The sequence below is a fragment of the Miscanthus floridulus genome, chromosome 5 (assembly GCF_019320115.1).
Source record: "Miscanthus floridulus cultivar M001 chromosome 5, ASM1932011v1, whole genome shotgun sequence".
Taxonomy (NCBI): domain Eukaryota; kingdom Viridiplantae; phylum Streptophyta; class Magnoliopsida; order Poales; family Poaceae; genus Miscanthus; species Miscanthus floridulus.
This window is the reverse complement of record NC_089584.1, coordinates 135,701,522-135,722,628: the sequence shown is the minus strand read 5'-3', so window position 1 is coordinate 135,722,628 and position 21,107 is coordinate 135,701,522. Positions and strand designations below refer to the sequence as shown.

The 21,107-nt window shown below is 46.7% G+C and overlaps 1 protein-coding gene across 2 annotated transcripts; it reads left to right on the top strand.

Annotated features, from left to right (window-relative positions):
• Positions 1-2,180: 2,180 nt before the first annotated feature.
• LOC136453742 (protein trichome berefringence-like 7) lies at positions 2,181-20,012 on the top strand. Of its 2 annotated transcripts, none has more exons than XM_066454298.1 (5): positions 2,181-3,726; positions 17,887-18,045; positions 18,249-18,526; positions 19,248-19,281; positions 19,401-19,570. In XM_066454298.1, exons 1-4 carry the CDS (start codon positions 2,900-2,902, stop codon positions 19,268-19,270), a joined length of 1,287 nt encoding a protein of 428 aa, XP_066310395.1. In that variant the 5' UTR covers positions 2,181-2,899; the 3' UTR covers positions 19,271-19,281; positions 19,401-19,570. The 2 variants fall into 2 exon arrangements, with proteins under 2 accessions (XP_066310395.1, XP_066310394.1); XM_066454297.1 differs by lacking the exon at positions 19,401-19,570 and adding an exon at positions 19,637-20,012 and having other exon boundaries at positions 2,182-3,726.
• Positions 20,013-21,107: the final 1,095 nt, after the last annotated feature.

Genomic DNA, 21,107 nt, shown 5'->3' with positions numbered 1-21,107 from the left:
GCCTAATTAGTCAATATTTAAACAATAATTCACAAATACAAACGAAATGCTATAGTAGGAAATCTTCACTATACAAATCTTTCGGGCGTCTTCCCTCCGGTCTGTGACACCCGATGCCCCGATACGCGTGTGACAAAGACGTCAAGGCAGATTCTTTGGCTCCACAAGTGCTAGGCTGCTAGCTAGTTCTTGATTTCGTGAAGCGGTGTTGGGATTTTAGCTCACTAATACCCCCTCCCAAAGCAGTTCCAATAATACTTTGGTGATTAGACAGAGTGCTAATGGATGGGAAGAACTTGAAAAAAATAAAACCGTGTTTTCAAAAACTTGGAAAATGAAGTTTCTAGATCTTAGTTGTCCCATTAGTTACGTGAGGCTCCCTTCGTTAGACGCTAACCCCCAACTATATATTTTTTATCTGTCTAAACTGAGTGTTCCAGAAGCTCATGACACTTGATTTTTGTCCATACATTTACGATGTCTTTTAGCTATATTTACAATGTCTTATTATTATATTTACAATGATTTCTTTACTGTAATTTATTGGACAAAGTGATGTAATTTAGGGATAACACAACTTCTATTTTTATGGATTGCAGATCTCCGAGAAATATATGTCAAATTATTCAGAAAAGTTTACAAATTATTTATATGGATTATAGATATCAGAGAAATATATATCAAATTCTTCACAAATGTTAGATGTCAGGGACAGAACATATCAAAACGAAGATCGAACCCATTCTCTTCTCTTCAACCTCCAGTTCAGGCGTGGGCGCCACCACCTCCTCCTCATCGCCATCGTCACTGTAGGCGTAGGCGTAGGCATTGTCGTCGTGCTCGCGCCCCCACTCGAGAGCCGACGCGAGCACCAACTGGTCCCTCTCCCCCAACGCATTGGCGTCACCCAGACGAGTGAGGTCGTCCCGCACGATGACATCGAGCTTGTCGGCGCTGCAGAAGAGGGAGGCAAGGATCACCCTGGCCCTGCTCCGGCACTTCTCGGCGGTGGCCCTCCGCCAGGCCGTGAAGCCGGGGGCGGGCCTAGGAGGAGCGGGGAGCGAGAGGGCGAGAATTTGCTGAACGGCCAGGAATCAGGTGTTGATGGCGCCCAAAATAACCGGTTGCTGTGTAGCAATCTTCTGTATTTTCTAAGTCCGGAAAGATAACCGCATTTTGACAAGAAAATAATTTCTCAAAAAAGATTTTGACACTTAATTTCTCTGACAAATATATTGACAGTTGCTTAACGCTCAATATCTTTTCAAAGGCACTTTGAATACAAATGGAATGATGCAAAAAATTATATTTTAAACTTGCATAATTAGTCATTTTTTTTATTTAAGTTTCCCCTGTCGAAATACGCTTACTATTTGTAGACGTAGGTGGAGAGAAATAAGACTTCGAGCGTAGTTGATTAGTAGAGTAAAAAAAGGCTTTCTAATTATAGGAGTATATACACAAGTACTGTATTAAAAAAAAAGGCAAATCTAGGCTTTGCTAAATCCCTCCTGGAGCCCATAGCACAAGTACTGTATATATAAGAAGCAGACCTGATAGATGTGACCCACGAGCCATTGACTTATCAAATTATAGATTAATTAGTCTTAATAGATTCGTCTCGTAAATTAATTTTAATCTGTGTTTTTGTAATTAGTCTATATTTAATACATTAAATTATTGTACAAACATCCAACGTAACATAGACTAAACTTAATCCCTTAAACCAAACGTACCCTTGCTACTGTGATGTCAGTAAAACCTGGTCGGCTGGTCCAACACAAGCCAAACTTGGGCAGTTGGGCCGCTACACGCACCGCAGACTCGCAGCACCAGAAAATAGAAGCGCCATATAAACGCCAGGCCTTTATTGTGCAAAAAATAGGAGGCGAGGCAGGATAGCCTCGCGGGTGAGGTTGACGTCGATGGGTGCACGGATCACCTGAAACCTCCACCGTGGCTGCTATTCCTCGCCGGAATTCGGTAACGCAGAGACCGGGCACACGTGTGTGGTGGCCGTCGCTCCGGCAAATATCCCTCCTCCGTCGTCCTCCCCGGCTCCTCCGACAACTCCCCCTTTCGTTCGTGGAACACGAACACGACCGTCATTTCGCCGCGCACGGCGCACCAGTGCACCACCTTCCTCCGTCTCTCGACGTCGCGCAACGTCAAAGGCAAGAGGGCGTCACACGGCTCACTTCGCACTCCGCCACCGCCATGCGGGCCCCACGGACACCCGTTCCCCGCATGCCAGTGACAAGCACTAGCAGCTCTTCCGGCCTAATCAGAGTTTCATAAAACACCTTTTGGGTCACCACTCACCAGCAAATATTTAAAATCATCCACTTCACAGCCACCGCGAGAGTCGCCGCCTCGCCTCGCCTCACCTCCTCGGACTTGGCCGCGCCGCGCGAAACCTCACCACCGCTCCAAACGCGGGTCGCAACGCGCCGCGCGGCGCTGCCGCATCGAGAGCTCTTTTCTTGCGGCCTGCTTTTAGGGTCTTAGCGCGGCCCGCCCCGGCGATCACGGGATAAGGGACCGCCGGTCGCCGGAGTTCGGTGAGTGCCTGATCTGCCCTGGTGCCCTGTATCGCCTGTCGTCGTCGTTGTCTTTGTCTTCCGACAACCGGGTTTAGACCTCCCTGATCTCGAGACTTCGAGAGCTGCGCGCGGGCTTTGGATTGGAGCCGTGCGGATCGATCCGAGTCGATCCGCCGGACAAATTTGAATCCGGAGGAAGGAGATTCATCGGCGCTACTGAATTGGGAGGAAGCCGGCATACGAGATTCGAAGAGATTTTGGTTGGACACGGTTTCGCCGTGAATTGGTTAGAAGCCGATTTGGCAACAGGGAAGCTCTGGAATGGGAGATCGGGCGGCTGCGGCGGAGGACGGGAAATGGTGAGCGGAAGCTTTAGCCGGAGCACATCCGCGCGGCTCACAGCGAGGGGCGGCGTTGGGAGCCCGCGGGTCTCGACGCCGGGAGCCGCGCACCGGAACTGGTACTGGGCGGCGGCGCCGTCGGGGCCGTCGTTCGATCGCGTCGTCTTGGCCTTCTTCCTGGCCTCCGTCGCGCTCGTGCTCTCCTGCGCTCTGTACCTCTACGTGTTCCGATACTTGGGCCGGGGCCGTGTGGTCGCCGAGTTCGCCGGCGGCGAGAATCTCGAGTCCTGCGACGTGTTCGACGGCGTCTGGGTGCCGGATCAGGGGCACCCCTTGTACAACAGCTCGCAGTGCCCGTTTGCGGAGAGGGGGTTCAATTGCCTGGCCAATGGGAGGAAGGACACCGAGTACCTCAAGTGGCGGTGGAAGCCTCGGGGATGCGATTTGCCGCGGTTCAGTGCCCGGGCTCTGTTGCAGTGGCTGAGAGGGAAGAGGGTCGTGTTTGTGGGGGACTCCATGAGCCGAACGCAGTGGGAGTCCTTCATTTGCATGCTCATGACAGGGGTAGATGATCCACAGACGGTTTATGAGGTTAATGGCAACCAGATCTCAAAGACAATCCGGTTTTTAGGAGTGAGATTTGAGTCCTTCAACCTCAGTGTGGAGTTCTTCCGGTCCGTTTTCCTTGTGCAGCAGATCCCTGCGCTTCGCCATGGGCGCAGAAGGGTCCGTGCCATCCTCAAGCTTGATAAGTTGGATGATTTAAGTCAGAAATGGGCAAACTCAGATGTTCTTATTTTCAACTCAGGGCATTGGTGGACTGCCAGCAAATTATTTGACATGTGAGTTCTCTTACTTTAATTCATAACTCAGTTTGTTCTTTTATAATTCTTATGTTATAATAACTAGCTAGCTTTCATTGATCTCATTTGTTACCAACATGTATCCCTTCACACATCACAGTCCATGAAAATTGATGCTTTGTTCAAGGCAACTCAAATACCTAGCACATTATTCCTAACTTCCTATGGAAGATGCCACTGCCATGTAGTATTTGAACTTCTAAGCACCTTTGTAGGATTAAAGGAGGATAGACTGTTGTTTTCGACAAGAATTCAAACAAGTTATACTTACCCTATCATGAGTCAATGATGAGGTGCATTCTTATCTGAGGTAGTGAAGCATTGAGGATTGCCGGATCAATGTGATTGACTTGAGATCTGGTATTTTATCAGTTCAGTCGTTTCTTGAAGTCATAGCAACATGAAAGAGTGTTAGGTCCTCTTGTCATCTCATTTGTTCTGGTTGATGTTGATACCTTTGTCTCTGTCTGAATATTGATTAGGTTTCATTTAAAAAGAAATACAGGCTCCAAGTGGACCTTATGATTTTGACAATACCAAGTTGAAAGCATCTAGGCCCCTAGTTGGATTTCGGTGATTAATGTCAATACAAGATTACTATGACTAACGTGTGTTTTGCAGAGGAAATTAAGTTAGGTCATGGTAATGGAGATCGATTGGGCAATCGAGGTTGTCATGCCCCTACGATGGAAATCGTTTCGGTTTTCAGAGGATGGACGACAAGGTTAAGGATAACTAGTTCTAAGTGTCGATTGGAGTTGGAGAGACACTTAGAGTAGTTTAGGACTTTGTTTTTTCCTTTGGCCGTACTATGAAGGGGGGTATGAACGGGTAGCTTGACCTAGTTGAGTCTAGTGAGTTAGGTGTGGTGCACACTTGTTAAAACTAGCTCTAGGTAGCTCCTATGAATGCCTAAGATCCTTTGGAGCAAACTTCATTCACATATGTTCGAAAGTTGAAAGTGAATGGAGGGTCAAACACTGACCGGACGCTGGCTCCGGTGCGACCGGACGCTGGCCGCAGGGTCCGGTCAGTTCGTTTGACTGAGGTGGTTAAGTCTGTTGTGACCGGACGCTGGAGGGTCGTGTGACCGGACGCTGAGAGCTAGCGTCCGGTCGACTCCAGTAAGGGTCCTAGACTTGGAAAAGTGTGACCGGACGCGTCCGGTCAGTGCGACCGGACCCTGAGGGTTCAGCGTCCGGTCGAGTCCAGTAAGGTTCCAGTAAGGGTTTTATGCGACCGGACGCGTCCGGTCAGTGCTGACCGGACCCTGCCAGCGTCCGGTCGACTCTTTAAATACTGGTTCGCGGGTAGAACTGACCGGAGCGTCCGGTCATCACGACCGGAGCGTCCGGTCATCCCGCAGAAGCTCATAACGGATAGTTTTTCAGGCTGCCTTATAAATAGAAGCTCCACTCGTGAGTGGAGTGACTTTTGCTCATTCCAACAGCTGAGAAACACGTTTGTGAGTGCCAAGAAGAGCAAGGTCCTAGTGAGGTGTTTGTGATTTGAGAATCCAAGAGAGTAGCCTCACTAGCAAATCAAGAGTAGCAAAGTGTGCATCCATCGTCTCATTAGGCTTCGCGTGGTCAAGTGAGAGTTCGTGCTTGTTACTCTTGGTGATCGCCATCACCTAGACGGCTTGGTGGTGATTGGGAGTTTGGTGTTCACCCGGCGGAGCTTGTGGGTGACCCAACTCAAGTTGTGAGCGGCTTTGGGTGATTCGCCGCGACGGAGTGTCGAAGAATCAACCCGTAAAGAGCACTTGATCCTTGCGCGGATCAAGGGGGAGCTACACCCTTGCGCGGGTGCTCCAACGAGGACTAGTGGAGAGTGGCGACTCTTCGATACCTCGGCAAAACATCGCCGCGTTCCTTTCTCTCCCTATTTACTTTGAGCACCTACTTTGAGTATTTACTTTGAGCAATTCAATACTTGTTTTACATCCATAGAATTGCTTGCTAGAGTAAGGTTGAAATATAGGTTGTGAGTTCGTTGTGCATTAGTTTAATAGAAACACCTTTCTAGGCACAAGGGGTTAATTGGGCTATCCGTAGGATTTGTTTATTGCAAGAGAATTTCGAATTAGCCCAATTCACCCCCCCCTCTTGGGCATCTTGATCCTTTCAATTGGTATCAGAGCCTCGTGCTCACGTTTTTAAGCTTAATCGCTTAGAGCAAGATGTCTCACGGGGATGGTCCTCCTCCTATCTTTGAGGGAGATGATTTTCCATATTGGAAAATCCGCATGGAGGCATACTTAGAAGCTCTAGATGTTGGAATTCTTAGAGCCGCCTCCCAAGGGTTCCCCGCACCTAGGAATGCCGCCCAACTTCAAGGCGATGAAGTAAATTATGAAAAATGGAATGCAAAGGCTCGCAACACCATTTTTAGAGGCCTTTGCAAAGAGGTGTTCAATCGTGTAAGGAACCACAAAGACGCCCATGCACTATGGTCGGACGTTTGTGCGCTCCATGAGGGAACCAAGAGTGAGCGTGAGGAACGCTATCATCTTGTGATTAAAAAGCTAAATTCTTTTGAGATGTTTCCCAAAGAAAGTGCTAATGAGATGTATTCTCGACTAAATGTTCTTGTAGAGGAAGTCAATGGGCTTGGACTTACTCAAATGTCACCATCCGACGTTGTGAGAAGAATCTTGAGTGTCCTCCCCATTGACAAATATGGGCACATTGTGACCGTGCTACATCAAGGTGATCTTTCCGCCGCTACACCGACACAAATCTTGGGAAAGATCAATGCTCATGAGATGTACATGCACATCACACCACAAGACGGCTCATCCTCTACAAAGAAGAAAGAGAAGGACTTAGCATTCAAAGCTAGCCAAGACAAGGGCAAAGCAAAACTTGAGTATGAGAGCTCAAGTGATGAAGATGATGAAGAAAGTCTTGCCCTCATGGTGAAGAAGACCACCAAGATGCTAAAAAGGCTAAATAAGAGTGGCATCAAGTTTGATGGCAAGAAGAAGAAGTTCTTCACAAGCTCAAGAAGAAAGCCAATCTCCGAGATGGATTGCTACAATTGTGGCGAACTTGGCCATCTAGCTCATCAATGCACAAAGCCCAAGAAAGACAAGTTCAAGAACAAGGGCAAGAAAGATGATTCAAGTGATGAAGATGAAAAGAAGAAGAACAAGCCATACAAGAAGAGAGATGGCAAAAAGAGGGACTTCTACAAGAAGAAGAAGAGTGGCAAGGCCTACATTGTCGGTGATTGGCTCACGGACATTGATTCATCAAGTGGATCATCCGATGATGAGAGTGACGATGAAAAGGTGGCCGCCATTGCTATTGATCTTGCATCTTCACCACCACCATCGCCATCATCCTCTACACACCTATGCCTTATGGCCAAAGGTGAACGCAAGGTAACTAAGAGTGATGATAGTAGTGATGATGAACATGCTAGTGATGATGATAGTGATAGCGATGATGATGACTCACCTACATATGATGATCTTGTCAAAATACTAAGAAAATATACAAAGATCATTAGAAAGAGTAGAGCTACAAATGAAAAACTTGATGCTAAAAATGATTCACTCTTAGCTAAGTGTGATACATTAGAAAAGGCTAATGATGAGCTCAAAGAAACAAATGATTCTATATCATCCAAACTCAAGGAGCTCAAAGCTTCTAAGAAAGAGCTTAAAGATAAAAATGAAAAACTTGAGTGGGTGCACAATGAGCTTGTCACTAGTCACCATGAGCTAAAAGATGAATATACAACTCTAAAGATCAATTATGATACCCTTATTATTGCACAAGAATTCTTACCAAATGAGCCACATGATGCTACTAACCATGTTGTTAAGATTGATATAGCTACCTCATGTGATGATTTAATTGATGAAAGCATTGAGCATGGATCTAGTATCAAGGGCAAGCAAGTGGTTGAGTGCAATGACTATGATGAGTTTGTCAAGCTCAAGAGTGACAATGAAAAGCTCATGAAAGATCTTGAAGAGATGAAAAGTCACAACACCATTGTGCTAGAAACTCTTGATCATGACAAAGAGGTGATCCTTGAGAATGAGAAGCTAAAAGAAGAAATCAAGAAACTCAAGGAGGAGAAGAACAATGATATTCTCAAGGAAGAGAATAAGAAGCTCAAGATGGAGAAAGAGCATCTCAAGGTGGGATTGAGCAAGTTTGCTAGAGGCAAGCATCTCCAAAGTGAGCTACTCATGAATACCGTCATGAAGATGGATAGAAGTGGCATTGGATATATGGCAAGTGTAGAGAAGAAGAAGGCTCAAGCTCAACACCAACAATCAAAGCCAAAGCCAAAGCCAAAGAGATGTTTTGAGTGTGGACAAGAAGGCCACTTTGCTCATGAGTGTCAAACTCCACCACCACAACCCTTGCCCAAGCATGCTAGACCCTTTGCCTTCAATGCTCACTACATGCTTAGAAAAGATTCGAGTGGAAAGATGAAAGTCATGTTCTTAGGTCCCCCCAACAAGAGTAGGCCTAAGAAAATTTGGGTGGCTAAGTCACTTGTTGAGAAGGTGAAGGGCCCTCAACAAGCTTGGATCCCTAAAGCTTGAATCTCTTGTGTGTAGGTGAACTACAAGACCGGTGGAAGTCATTGGGTTATTGATAGTGGTTGCACTCAACATATGACCGGTGATCCTCGTATGTTCACCTCACTAGATGAAAAGGTAGATGGACAAGAGAAAATAACATTTGGAGATAATTCAAAGGGCAAGGTCAAAGGATTGGGCAAAGTGGCAATATCAAATGATCATTCCATCTCCAATGTGCTCTATGTTGCTTCATTAAGTTTCAACTTGCTATCCGTTGGACAATTGTGTGATCTTGGCTTCCAATGCTTGTTCACCGAGAAGGAGGTTGTTGTATCCAAGGTAGATGACAAGCAAGTGATATTCAATGGATTTAGATACAACAACTTATATCTAGTTGACTTCACCTCCGAAGATGCAAATTTGAAGACTTGCCTATTCACCAAAACAACACTTGGGTGGCTATGGCATAGAAGACTTGCTCATGTTGGGATGAGCTCACTCAAGAAGCTTATGAAGAATGATTTGGTGAGAGGATTGAAGGATGTCAAGTTTGAGAAGGACAAGCTTTGTAGTGCATGTCAAGCCGGCAAGCAAGTTGCAAACACTCATCCAACCAAAGCCTTCATGTCAACCACAAGAGTGCTAGAACTCCTACACATGGATTTATTTGGACCAACAACATACAAGAGTTTGGGAGGAAATCTCTATTGTCTTGTGATTGTGGATGACTATTCAAGATATACATGGGTGTTCTTCCTTCATGACAAATCCGAAGTTGCATCATGTTTCAAGAAGTTTGCCAAGAGAGCTCAAAATGAATTTGAAGTGAAGCTAAAGAAGATAAGAAGTGACAATGGCAAAGAGTTTGACAACACAAATATAGAAGCTTATTGTGATGAAGTTGGAATCAAACATGAAGTCTCCGCAACCTATACTCCTCAACAAAATGGTGTAGTTGAGAGGAAGAACCGGACTTTGATCACTCTTGCAAGGACAATGCTAGATGAGTACAACACCCCCGAAGCTCTATGGGCGGAAGCAATCAACACCGCATGTTATGCATCCAACCGCCTATTTCTTCAAAAGTTCCTTGTCAAGACACCATATGAGTTGCTCAATGGGAAGAAGCCGGACGTCTCCTTCTTTAGGGTGTTTGGTTGCAAGTGCTACATCTACAAGAAGCGGCAACACCTAGGGAAGTTTCAAAGGCGTTGTGACATAGGTTTTCTTGTTGGTTACTCATTGAAGTCCAAAGCATATAGAGTATTTAATCATGCCACCGGCTTGGTTGAAGAAACATATGATGTGGAATTTGATGAATCTAACGGCTCCCAAGGAGCACATGAGAATCTTGATGATGTAGGTGATGAACCATTGAGGGAGGCTATGAAGAACATTCCGGTGGGAGACATCAAGCCAAAAGATGATGAAGATGATGTACAAGTCATTAACCAACCTTCTTCATCAAATGTACCACAAGATGGTGAAAAAGTTGGGAGAGTAGAAAATGAAGATACTCATATCTCCCATGAGCAAATGGTGGTACAAGCACAAGATGTTGATGCTCCACAACCTCCTCCTCAAGTGGTCAATAGAAGAAATACACCTCTTCCTACAAGATCATCCACAAGATCTCATCATAGGGAGTCCAACAAAGGGGGTGATGACTCGATCTCAAAAACTTACTTCATTTATTGCTCATCACTCTTTTGTCTCTTGCTATGAGCCTACCAAGGTAGAAGATGCTCTTAAAGATCCGGATTGGATCAATGCCATGCATGAAGAGTTGAACAACTTCACTCGCAATGAAGTTTGGAATCTTGAAGAGCGACCAAAAGGTGCAAGAGTCATTGGAACGAAGTGGGTGTTCCGCAACAAGCAAGATGATCAAGGTGTTGTTGTGAGGAACAAGGCAAGACTAGTTGCAAAGGGGTTCTCTCAAGTTGAAGGTTTAGATTTTGGAGAAACCTTTGCACCGGTTGCAAGATTAGAAGCCATCCGTATCCTTCTTGCATATGCATCACACCATGAAATGAAACTATATCAAATGGATGTGAAAAGTGCATTCTTAAATGGCTTTATTAATGAACTAGTCTATGTTGATCAACCTCCCGGGTTTGAAGACCCTAGATATCCTAATCATGTTTATAGGTTGTCCAAGGCACTATATGGGCTTAAGCAAGCCCCAAGAGCTTGGTATGAGCGCCTTCGGGACTTCCTTATTGAGAAGGGCTTCACCATTGGGAAGGTCGACACCACACTATTCACCAAGAAGCTTGATGGGCATATCTTCATTTGTCAAGTATATGTTGATGATATCATCTTTGGATCGTCAAATGAAGACTCATGCAAAGAATTTGGTGAATTGATGTCTAAGGAGTTCGAGATGTCAATGATTGGTGAGCTTACATTCTTTCTTGGTTTTCAAGTCAAGCAAATGAAAGAAGGCATCTTCATCTCTCAAGAGAAATACACAAAAGATCTTCTCAAGAGATTCAAGATGGATGAATGTAAGCCAATCAAGACCCCAATGCCTACAAATGGACATCTCGACCTAGATGAGGGAGGTAACTCGGTTGATCAAACTCTCTACCGTTCTATGATTGGTAGCTTGTTATATTTAACCGCATCTAGGCCCGACATCATGTTTAGTGTGTGTATGTGTGCTAGATTTCAAGCTAGTCCTAAGGAAACACATTTAATTGCCGTAAAAAGAATCCTTAGGTATCTTAAGCACACACCAAGCATTGGCCTTTGGTATCCCAAAGGAGCTTTATTTGAATTAATTGGCTATTCCGATTCGGATTACGCCGGATGCAAAGTTGATAGAAAGAGCACATCCGGAGGGTGCCATTTGCTTGGTAGATCACTTGTGTCTTGGTCCTCCAAGAAACAAAATAGTGTGGCTTTGTCCACCGCCGAAGCGGAATACATTGCCGCGGGTGCTTGTTGTGCACAAATATTATACATGAAACAAACTTTACTAGACTATGGAGTAGTTCTAGAGAAAGTACCTCTTTTGTGCGACAATGAAAGTGCGGTAAAACTTGCAAATAATCCGGTTCAACACTCTCGCACCAAGCATATAGATATCCGCCATCACTTTCTAAGAGATCATGTAGCCAAAAATGATATATCACTAGAAGGTGTAAGATCCGAAGATCAATTAGCGGATATCTTCACTAAACCGCTAGATGAAGCTACATTTTGTAGATTGCGGAACGAGCTCAATGTACTTGATTTTAGTAACTTCACAAAAAATTGAGCTTGTGTTGTCCCTTGCATTCATTGTAAAATACAACATGTTTAATGTGTGGCAATGCATATAGGGCTTGTCTAACATGGTTAAGATAACCGCCGAAAAGCGTGTGAAGAAGCTTAACCTTGGATCAAACTTGACAAGCAACTAGATTTACTTACAAGCATTACATATGCATGAATGTTGTTTTGTCGTTTTGTTCCATTTGCCCTCTTGTTGCCTACTTTCTTAAAAAGAATTATAGCCTAAGGCAAAATATTTTGAAAAATATGAGGGTTTGAGAGAGGTCACTCACATCAGTCCCAATTGGTGTTTATTTGGATCTTATTCAAGTTGGGACTTGATCGGGAACAGGTAGCGCGAAGGTATTTTGAAGAATTGCTGAAAAAGGTGCACCGGACGCTGCACCGGACGCTACTGTCCAGCATCCGGTCAGTTCACAGGAGGTGAACTGCTGTTGAAGGAGTGACCGGACGCTGCGTCTGTGCGTCCGGTCAGAAAGGGCTCAGCGTCCGGTCGATCGGAGGAATGACAAAGTTGTACTGACCGGACCCTGCCTACGTCCGGTCAAGGACCACCGGACGCGTCCGGTCGCGATTCCAGAGGATTTGGACCTCTCTGGAATCGACCGGACGCTGGGTGGTAGCGTCCGGTCGCTACCACCGGAGCGTCCGGTCAGTGGATCCCGCGCGACTTCAAGTCTCTTTTCCCGTTTCCTTCTCTGTCACGTTCTTGGGGGATTATATTAACAGGGCCTTCAATCTTTTCTTCCCTGACCTAACCCGTGACCCGCGCCCAAGTCGCCGCCGCACCGTTGCGCCGCCGCCTCTTCGCGCCTTACCTCGCGCCCGCGCCGCCGTGCCCTAGCCCGAGCCACCGTCGCAGCCCAGCCGCGCGGCACCTACTCCGGTCAGCCTGCACCCGCGCCCGCCGTCGTGCCTTCGCCTAGCGCGCCACCGAGCCCCGCGCCGCTGTCCCGCGCCTACCATCCTGCCCGTCGCAGCCAAGCGCCGCCGAGCTCCGGCCCTGCCTTGCCTCTGCTCAGCACCTCGCCGGTCACCTCGCACCCAAGCTCGCTGCCCCATCGGTGCCGAGGCTGCCAATCTTCGCCGCTCTTGCCCGATCCTCTCACTGGTTGGTAAGGCAAAATCTTGTGCTTCAATATTGATCTCAAATTGTGACCTAGATCAAACTCTAATCGCACTGATTCCCCATTGCATTCAGGGCATTTGACATAACCCTAGCCCGGTTCCGAGAATCCCCCGCGTGACAATCTTACCTCTTCTCGGTTCGCGTTTCGTCAGGTAGAAAGCCATACGATTCAATTTCGCATCTACATTGCTTTCTCTATTAGGATTTCGCAATCTATTAGATATATGGTATTTATTTGTATATCCATCTATTCCATCGTGCAGCGAGTCGGTTCCGTTGTGTTTCGTCTGGCAGTTGGCAGCAAACTCGGAGCCAAGCTCGCGAGTAAGGATCGAGGCCAAGCCTCGAAAGCAGCAGTATTGACAGTTGATCTTCATCAGCGGCAGTTCACCATCTTGTCAGCTCAGATGGCTCGCACCAAGAATGTTGGTGGTGGCCCAGGCGATGATGATCGGAGGCCCCCGCCTCGTCAGCCAGCCGGATCCAAGGGCAAGTCAACCAAGCAAGTAACATCCAAGAAGCGCAAGTACCCCGACGCCGAGACAGCGAGAGCAGCAGCTGTTGCAGAGGCCGCAGAGCGTGCAGAGAGAGGTGGTACCCGCAGCGGAGTTGTTATTGCAGATCAGCCAGTTTCACCCGCACTCAGAGCTGCGATTGAGGAGGCTGAGCGTCGTCATGGTAGTCCAGCTGGGACTGCCACGTTGGCAGGACGACGGGTTGCCATTGAGGAGGGTCCGTCAGCACAGCAGCAGCCCCCACCAGCAGAGCCTCAGCCAGCCCAGGAGGCTCAGGAGAGTCAGGAGACCGAGCCGGCACCTCAGCTACGCCGCTCGAGTCGTACCAGTGCTACAGTTCCACCGAGGCCAGTTACACGGCGCAGGGGTTCACGTCCCCCGCCCAGACCAGAGGGTCCGCCTCCAGTGGTACACCTCGACTTGAGGGCCGCTACAGCCAGGCAGGTTCAGCAGCTGCGGTTTGTTGAGTTCGAGATCTGGTTTCCTCCGAGGAGGGATGAGAGAGCAGCTGAGGGGTTCTACACGCCACTACATGAGGATTTCTACAATGCATATCTTAACAGTGGGGCAGTGTTCAGATCACAGAGGGTCTGTCAGATAGAGTCCATTGTGGCAGCAGCCGGAGAGGGCATTCGGCAATACTTGTCATATTTGCCAGGACTGTCAGATCTGATTGGACGGACGGGGATATATGTACCATCTTGGGTCCGTCAGTTTTATGCCTCGCTCTATGTTGATCCTCATCACAGATTCATTCACTTTGCCTTCAACGGCAAAGACCATAGAGTGACTAGTGGCAGAGCCAGGGAGATACTGAGACTACAGGAGCAACCCATAAAGATGCATGAGGTTTGCTATGGACAGCAGGGACCTCCCAGGCGTCCCCATGGAGGGTTGGTGCCCCCTACAGACTTAGTGCGGCATTGCTTCAAGGAGCCGTTTGGTGAGGGGTCGAGCAGGAACCCCAGTGACTTGACTCCTACAGCGAGGATACTAGAGGCCATCATCAGGAGGACACTGCTTCCCAGGTTGGGATACAGGGAGGGCCTGACTCGCTTACAGCTCTGGCTTCTCAATGCCATCATGCAGATGACAGTGTTTGACATCTGGGACCTCCTTCTTTCTGAGATGGAGGATACTATAGCTGAGGGATTCAAGGGTCGCAGGCAGCTTCCCTATGCTCACTGGATCACCTTCCTTATTCGCAGAGTTGTGATGGATAAGCCCCCTGGCATGATGGATGAGTATACAGGTGCCACCACAGAGTTCCCAGCTTACAACCTGTCACAGCGGATCAGACACGCCACTCCTCAGGCACCCAGTCAGCCTAGCCGTCGCCCCGACGTGCCAGAGTCTGCAGCTCAGCAGGATGAGATCATCAGAGGGATTGCAGCTACTGAGGAGGCGGAGCTAGAGGCACAGCAGGAGGTGAGCGAGTACAGTGATAGCTCCGACGACGACTACCAGCCTATACCTCAGATGCCTCCACGCAGACACGATGCAGAGGCCGGTAGCTCCAGTTCTGCTCCACCTGCTCCACAGACAGACCCCGCTCTCATTGCTATTCTTGAGCGGATGCAGCAGGATCAGACACGACAGGCACAGGAGACAGCTGCCAACTTCGCACAGTTTCAGGCTCGTCAGGACGAGTTCCAGCGGCAGCAGCAGCTCCTTCAGCACCAGCAGCTACTAATGCAGCAGCAGCTCATGGGATTCATGCAGCATGTAGTGACAGCTATTGGGGTCCCAATGCCACAGCCTTCGCCCCAGCTTGCACAGCCTCCTACCACTTCGACGACTCCAGCAGTACAGCCCATCGGGCTTCAGAGTCAGGGACAGCCTCCAGTTCAGTTCACGTCACCTCCAGTACAGGTGTCCCAGTGGTTAGCCTCACCGGGTGTTGCCCCGCAGTTCACGCCCTTTCAGACGGGCTTTACACCAGAGCAGTCTTCCTCGCTGTTCGTGCCTGAGTCGTCAGTCTCCAGGAGTCTTGGAGCATCATTCAGCGAGTTGACCGGCATGCCTACTCCGCCTCACATGCATACTGCCGGTCCGTCTACAGCAGCTCCAGCTATCATGACCACTCAGAGGCTCCCCTCGTCTGTCGCCTCGTCAGATCCTACGACAGACTTACTTGCAGCGTCACAGGCAGCACCAGCCCCAGCTCAGACCCAGACCGCTTCAGCGACACTTCCTGCTTCAGAGGGTCAGTCAGTTCAGAGCTCAGGATCTGATGATGATGGCGCCCAGTTCCATCTTGCTCCACGTACTTCAGCGCCCAACTCGTCCGCTGCAGCCCCGCCGTCCGACCCTTAGGTTTTGGTGTTTGACGCCAAAGGGGGAGAGGGTTTGAGTATGTAGACTTAGGGGGAGCGAGTTTTAGGGGGAGCTAGTTATCTATTATTAGCTTTTTATATACATTTGGAGTTTTATTTGTGTGATACACTATTACTTATGCATTCGTGTGTTTACTTTCATGCATACTATTATATATATGTGATAGTGCTATCTACGTGATTGTGATATTTGACATGTGTGATTCCTACTTTGCTTTATCTATATGTCATATCACTTGAGTAATGCTCATTTGCCCTTTGCTTCCGCGGTTATACTTCGAAGCAAATGAGCTTTGTAATTAGTACTCATGCTTAATTCATATCCTTTGAGTACATTGTGTTGGCTTGGGTCATATAAGCTTGACTAACTTTTTTTGTTCTTATTGACAAAAGCTTATATGAACCAAGCCCGTCAAAAACCTCACTCCATAACATACTCGAGGTAGTATTGTCATCAATCACCAAAAAGGGGGAGATTGAAAGCATCTAGGCCCCTAGTTGGATTTCGGTGATTAATGTCAATACAAGATTACTATGACTAACGTGTGTTTTGCAGAGGAAATTAAGTTAGGTCATGGTAATGGAGATCGATTGGGCAATCGAGGTTGTCATGCCCCTACGATGGAAATCGTTTCGGTTTTCAGAGGATGGACGACAAGGTTAAGGATAACTAGTTCTAAGTGTCGATTGGAGTTGGAGAGACACTTAGAGTAGTTTAGGACTTTGTTTTTTCCTTTGGCCGTACTATGAAGGGGGGTATGAACGGGTAGCTTGACCTAGTTGAGTCTAGTGAGTTAGGTGTGGTGCACACTTGTTAAAACTAGCTCTAGGTAGCTCCTATGAATGCCTAAGATCCTTTGGAGCAAACTTCATTCACATATGTTCGAAAGTTGAAAGTGAATGGAGGGTCAAACACTGACCGGACGCTGGCTCCGGTGCGACCGGACGCTGGCCGCAGGGTCCGGTCAGTTCGTTTGACTGAGGTGGTTAAGTCTGTTGTGACCGGACGCTGGAGGGTCGTGTGACCGGACGCTGAGAGCTAGCGTCCGGTCGACTCCAGTAAGGGTCTAGACTTGGAAAAGTGTGACCGGACGCGTCCGGTCAGTGCGACCGGACCCTGAGGGTTCAGCGTCCGGTCGAGTCCAGTAAGGTTCCAGTAAGGGTTTTATGCGACCGGACGCGTCCGGTCAGTGCTGACCGGACCCTGCCAGCGTCCGGTCGACTCTTTAAATACTGGTTCGCGGGTAGAACTGACCGGAGCGTCCGGTCATCACGACCGGAGCGTCCGGTCACCCCGCAGAAGCTCATAACGGATAGTTTTTCAGGCTGCCTTATAAATAGAAGCTCCACTCGTGAGTGGAGTGACTTTTGCTCATTCCAACAGCTGAGAAACACGTTTGTGAGTGCCAAGAAGAGCAAGGTCCTAGTGAGGTGTTTGTGATTTGAGAATCCAAGAGAGTAGCCTCACTAGCAAATCAAAAGTAGCAAAGTGTGCATCCATCGTCTCATTAGGCTTCGCGTGGTCAAGTGAGAGTTCGTGCTTGTTACTCTTGGTGATCGCCATCACCTAGACGGCTTGGTGGTGATTGGGAGTTTGGTGTTCACCCGGCGGAGCTTGTGGGTGACCCAACTCAAGTTGTGAGCGGCTTTGGGTGATTCGCCGCGACGGAGTGTCGAAGAATCAACCCGTAAAGAGCACTTGATCCTTGCGCGGATCAAGGGGGAGCTACACCCTTGCGCGGGTGCTCCAACGAGGACTAGTGGAGAGTGGCGACTCTTCGATACCTCGGCAAAACATCGCCGCGTTCCTTTCTCTCCCTATTTACTTTGAGCACCTACTTTGAGTATTTACTTTGAGCAATTCAATACTTGTTTTACATCCATAGAATTGCTTGCTAGAGTAAGGTTGAAATATAGGTTGTGAGTTCGTTGTGCATTAGTTTAATAGAAACACCTTTCTAGGCACAAGGGGTTAATTGGGCTATCCGTAGGATTTGTTTATTGCAAGAGAATTTCGAATTAGCCCAATTCACCCCCCCTCTTGGGCATCTTGATCCTTTCACAAGTAAAGCTTAGTGCTTATCTCAGTTGGCGTTTTGTTCTTTTCTTGTATTCTTTTGGCTTATTGGTGTGTCCATGTTTCTAAGATCACAACATAGTAATAAACGTGTCATTTTTAAGTCTTTTGAATGCTTAGCTTTGGTAGGGTAGCCACTGAGTACCTCTCAATGGAATTGGTATTATAAGGTGTAACCCATCGTAATTTCTTGATTTGCATTGACGTCAACTTCATATATGTTTGATTTTCAAGCTTGATCTTTGCAACAGGGGTTGCTATTTTGAGGCTGGAGGTGTGCTTAAACTAGGAACATCCATTAATGCTGCTTTCAAAATGGCATTGGAAACTTGGGCTTCATGGGTGAAAGAGAAAATCGATTTAAGGCGAACACGAGTATTCTTCCGTACATATGAACCGTCTCACTGGAGGTGTGTTTTTCTAGCATACAAAAGAGGTTTTACTTTCTTCTCTATTGCATTTTAGGAGTAAGTACAATTCAAAATGAAGATATAGAGCACTGCATCCTCAAAATTACATTATGATTATGTGGCTATTCGAAAAGAAAATATGCACTGTGCACAGGTCATTTTGAGAAAGTATATACTCAATGATTTTTTTTTCACATTTACAGTGGCTTAAATCAAAAGGTGTGCGAAGTAACAGAACAACCTACAACTGAGGCCAATGGAAATGACAGGAGAGAATTTGGGGATATACTTGCTGGTGTTGTGGCAAATATGAGTGTCCCTGTGACCATACTAAATGTGACTTTGATGGGGGCCTTCAGAAGTGATGCTCATATTGGCCTTTGGAGTCATCCTAATACCATACTTGATTGCAGCCACTGGTGCCTTCCAGGAGTTCCAGATGCTTGGAATGAGCTTGTATTCTCCCACCTTTTGACGAATGGTGAGTTCCTTGTTTACATTCTTATATGATTTTTTTTTTATAAATGTTGCTAAATCATCCAAGTAAAATATTTTGTAACTGCATAGAATTGCCTTGTCTCACAAGCCATTTTTACTTGGGATGTAATATGGAAATGCTGAGCTTTGTAATATGTAATGCAAAACACACATCTTTGGTGATGCCCACTGCCGTCATGATTCCTCTACAGTATCGTGCTCAATTGATTCACAGATCTGTGCTTGGCAATTGTGAAGGGTCAAAACTGAATAGTTTGAATATTAGAGAAACTGCATTTATATGCACAAGTAAATAATGCCTTTACAAACTCATTGACAATGTTATTCTGGTTGGGGCTCACTACGATTCCCAGCCCACCTGGGTTCTATACTTCTATCCTTGAGAGTTGAGAGCGGCATGGGTGCTCGCTAATGGAATTCTCAGGTGTTTTAGCTGGACATTTGTGATGCTCGGCTAGCCCGAGTTCAAGAGTCTCTGTACTCTTTCTTAGACAGTATGCAAGGAAAGCTACATGGCAAAAGAAAAGTTATCCGGAGCTCTTCCAGAAAATGTATATTTGAGTAAATAGAACTATTCCATCGATATCAATGACTCACAGAATTCGATAGAGCTTCATATTGCATATCCTCCTTTTGTTTCTGCTTGATGAACCATGATGCGGTTCAATGGTGGTGATCTGATGTTTTGCTGTCTGATTCTGCAGGTTGGCGAGTGCCGGCTAGCTGACTATTGACATGGTATACCTTTTTTCCCTGCTTCGTAATTTCTTCTTTCTTTGCTGCAAGAATCCTCGTGGGCAGCAGCATCTTCCACCAAGTTGTGTTATGTTCACCTTTTTTCCCCCTCGGTCACACAGATCTGCACATCTCCAGAGGCATAGAATTTTGTGTCATTTCCTGTTTTGGCTGTTTAGGCACAGAAACACATCACAACTGGCAACCTGTATGTAACAACAGTTCATTTGCAAAACTTTTGGAAATTCAATTCTTATGCACAGGGCGTATTTTCTGCATTCTCATTCATCAGGCACATCGTCAAAAGAAACAGCTATGAATATGCAATGTCTTTTTTGTCCATTGTCTTCCTTTTCAGCTTTTGCATCAGCGCCTGCTCCGGTGCTCCCTGTCCTCAGTTCAGCCTGTGGCCGGTGCGCCGACCATTTCAGTTTGATCCTCACGGTGGTTGGCCAGGTGGGCAAGCTCGCATTCGCAACCCATCTCCCCGCGGCCATGCTAAATTTGCCATTATCGCGTGGGGCATGGGTAGAAAGCTTCTTGGACCTTGCTTTGCTTGGCAGAACCTCCGTCACATGACAGATCAAACAAACTGCGCTCTTGCTATGTGGCAGCAGACCACGGTGCGAGGGTACTATGCATGTTCACCTGTCGCCGTAGTCTCTTCGTCCATTTCCAAACCGGCAGGCGGCAGCTATCGTGCCAAATTGACTAATCAGGGTATCAATGCACGGTATGCACCCGACCATAGAGGCAACCAGGCAGTGCAAGGGGGAAAGTGCCTTCAGGCGTGCCCGGTTGTGCAATTTAGCAGTGTTCGACGTTCGCCGGAGCCGTCTGCGGTTGCGGCTCCTCCGTTTGCTATTAGCCGTTTCCGGTTACAGCTCCTCCGTATTTTAGTAAGAAAATGTTTTTTTAATTTTTTTTAAAAATAAATTAGAAGTTGATGAGGTCATTAATTTTAGCTTCATCGGCTATAGTTCCACCGTGCATTAGGGCGTCCTCAATGAAAATCGTCGGCATCTAGCTATTTAGAAACCACGTCATCATGTGTGGGTCTACATTTAATCTATTTATTTTCTTAACCTTCCCAAAGGCTTCCTCTCATCCATGAAACCCGTCGCATGCATGCAAAAGATTCTTTCCAACCGCTGAGCCTATCCCACCTCGTTTTTTAGCGAGACTAGTGATGAAGGAATAGCTAGCGAGACTTTTTTTTTTCATTTTCTCGTCTCAATTTTTTTTTCATTTTCTCTTATTGCCACATCAGATGAAATTCTAGTCAGCTAACTATGTAGCCTCTTATTGGGGACGCCGTTATAGAAAAATTCAAAACCACTAACTATGCCAAATAGGACCTAAGTTAAGAAGTAATTGACCATCTTCCTCTGAGCTTATAGATTGTAGAGTTTGTTTTAGCTGAAATAAGAACCAATGTGAAAATCTTTTTGCCGAGACTTATAGACCTTACTCGAAGCTCATAACTATCTAAATGTCTTTTTTTTATCATCAGCAATGATTATAGGGTTGTGTATGCATAGTGATGACGGTGGGGTTATGTGCTAAATTGATAGCTCGATGGTACATTGATATGTGGATGTATGGCGGTGCGTCCATGTATTTGTGGGTATGACAGAAAAATGGACAATTCTCTTATACTTTAAGACCTACTAGGAACTGTTTCCCAGTCATATTACAACAAGGTCTTGCATATCTAGCTGGAGCTTTTTCTTGTAGTATAAACGACAAGTTAGGTTGAGTCCTACCTTATCTCTTAAAAGTGCATTTAGGTCTTATTACTAAGTAGGTTTTGGTGAATCGAGTGACAA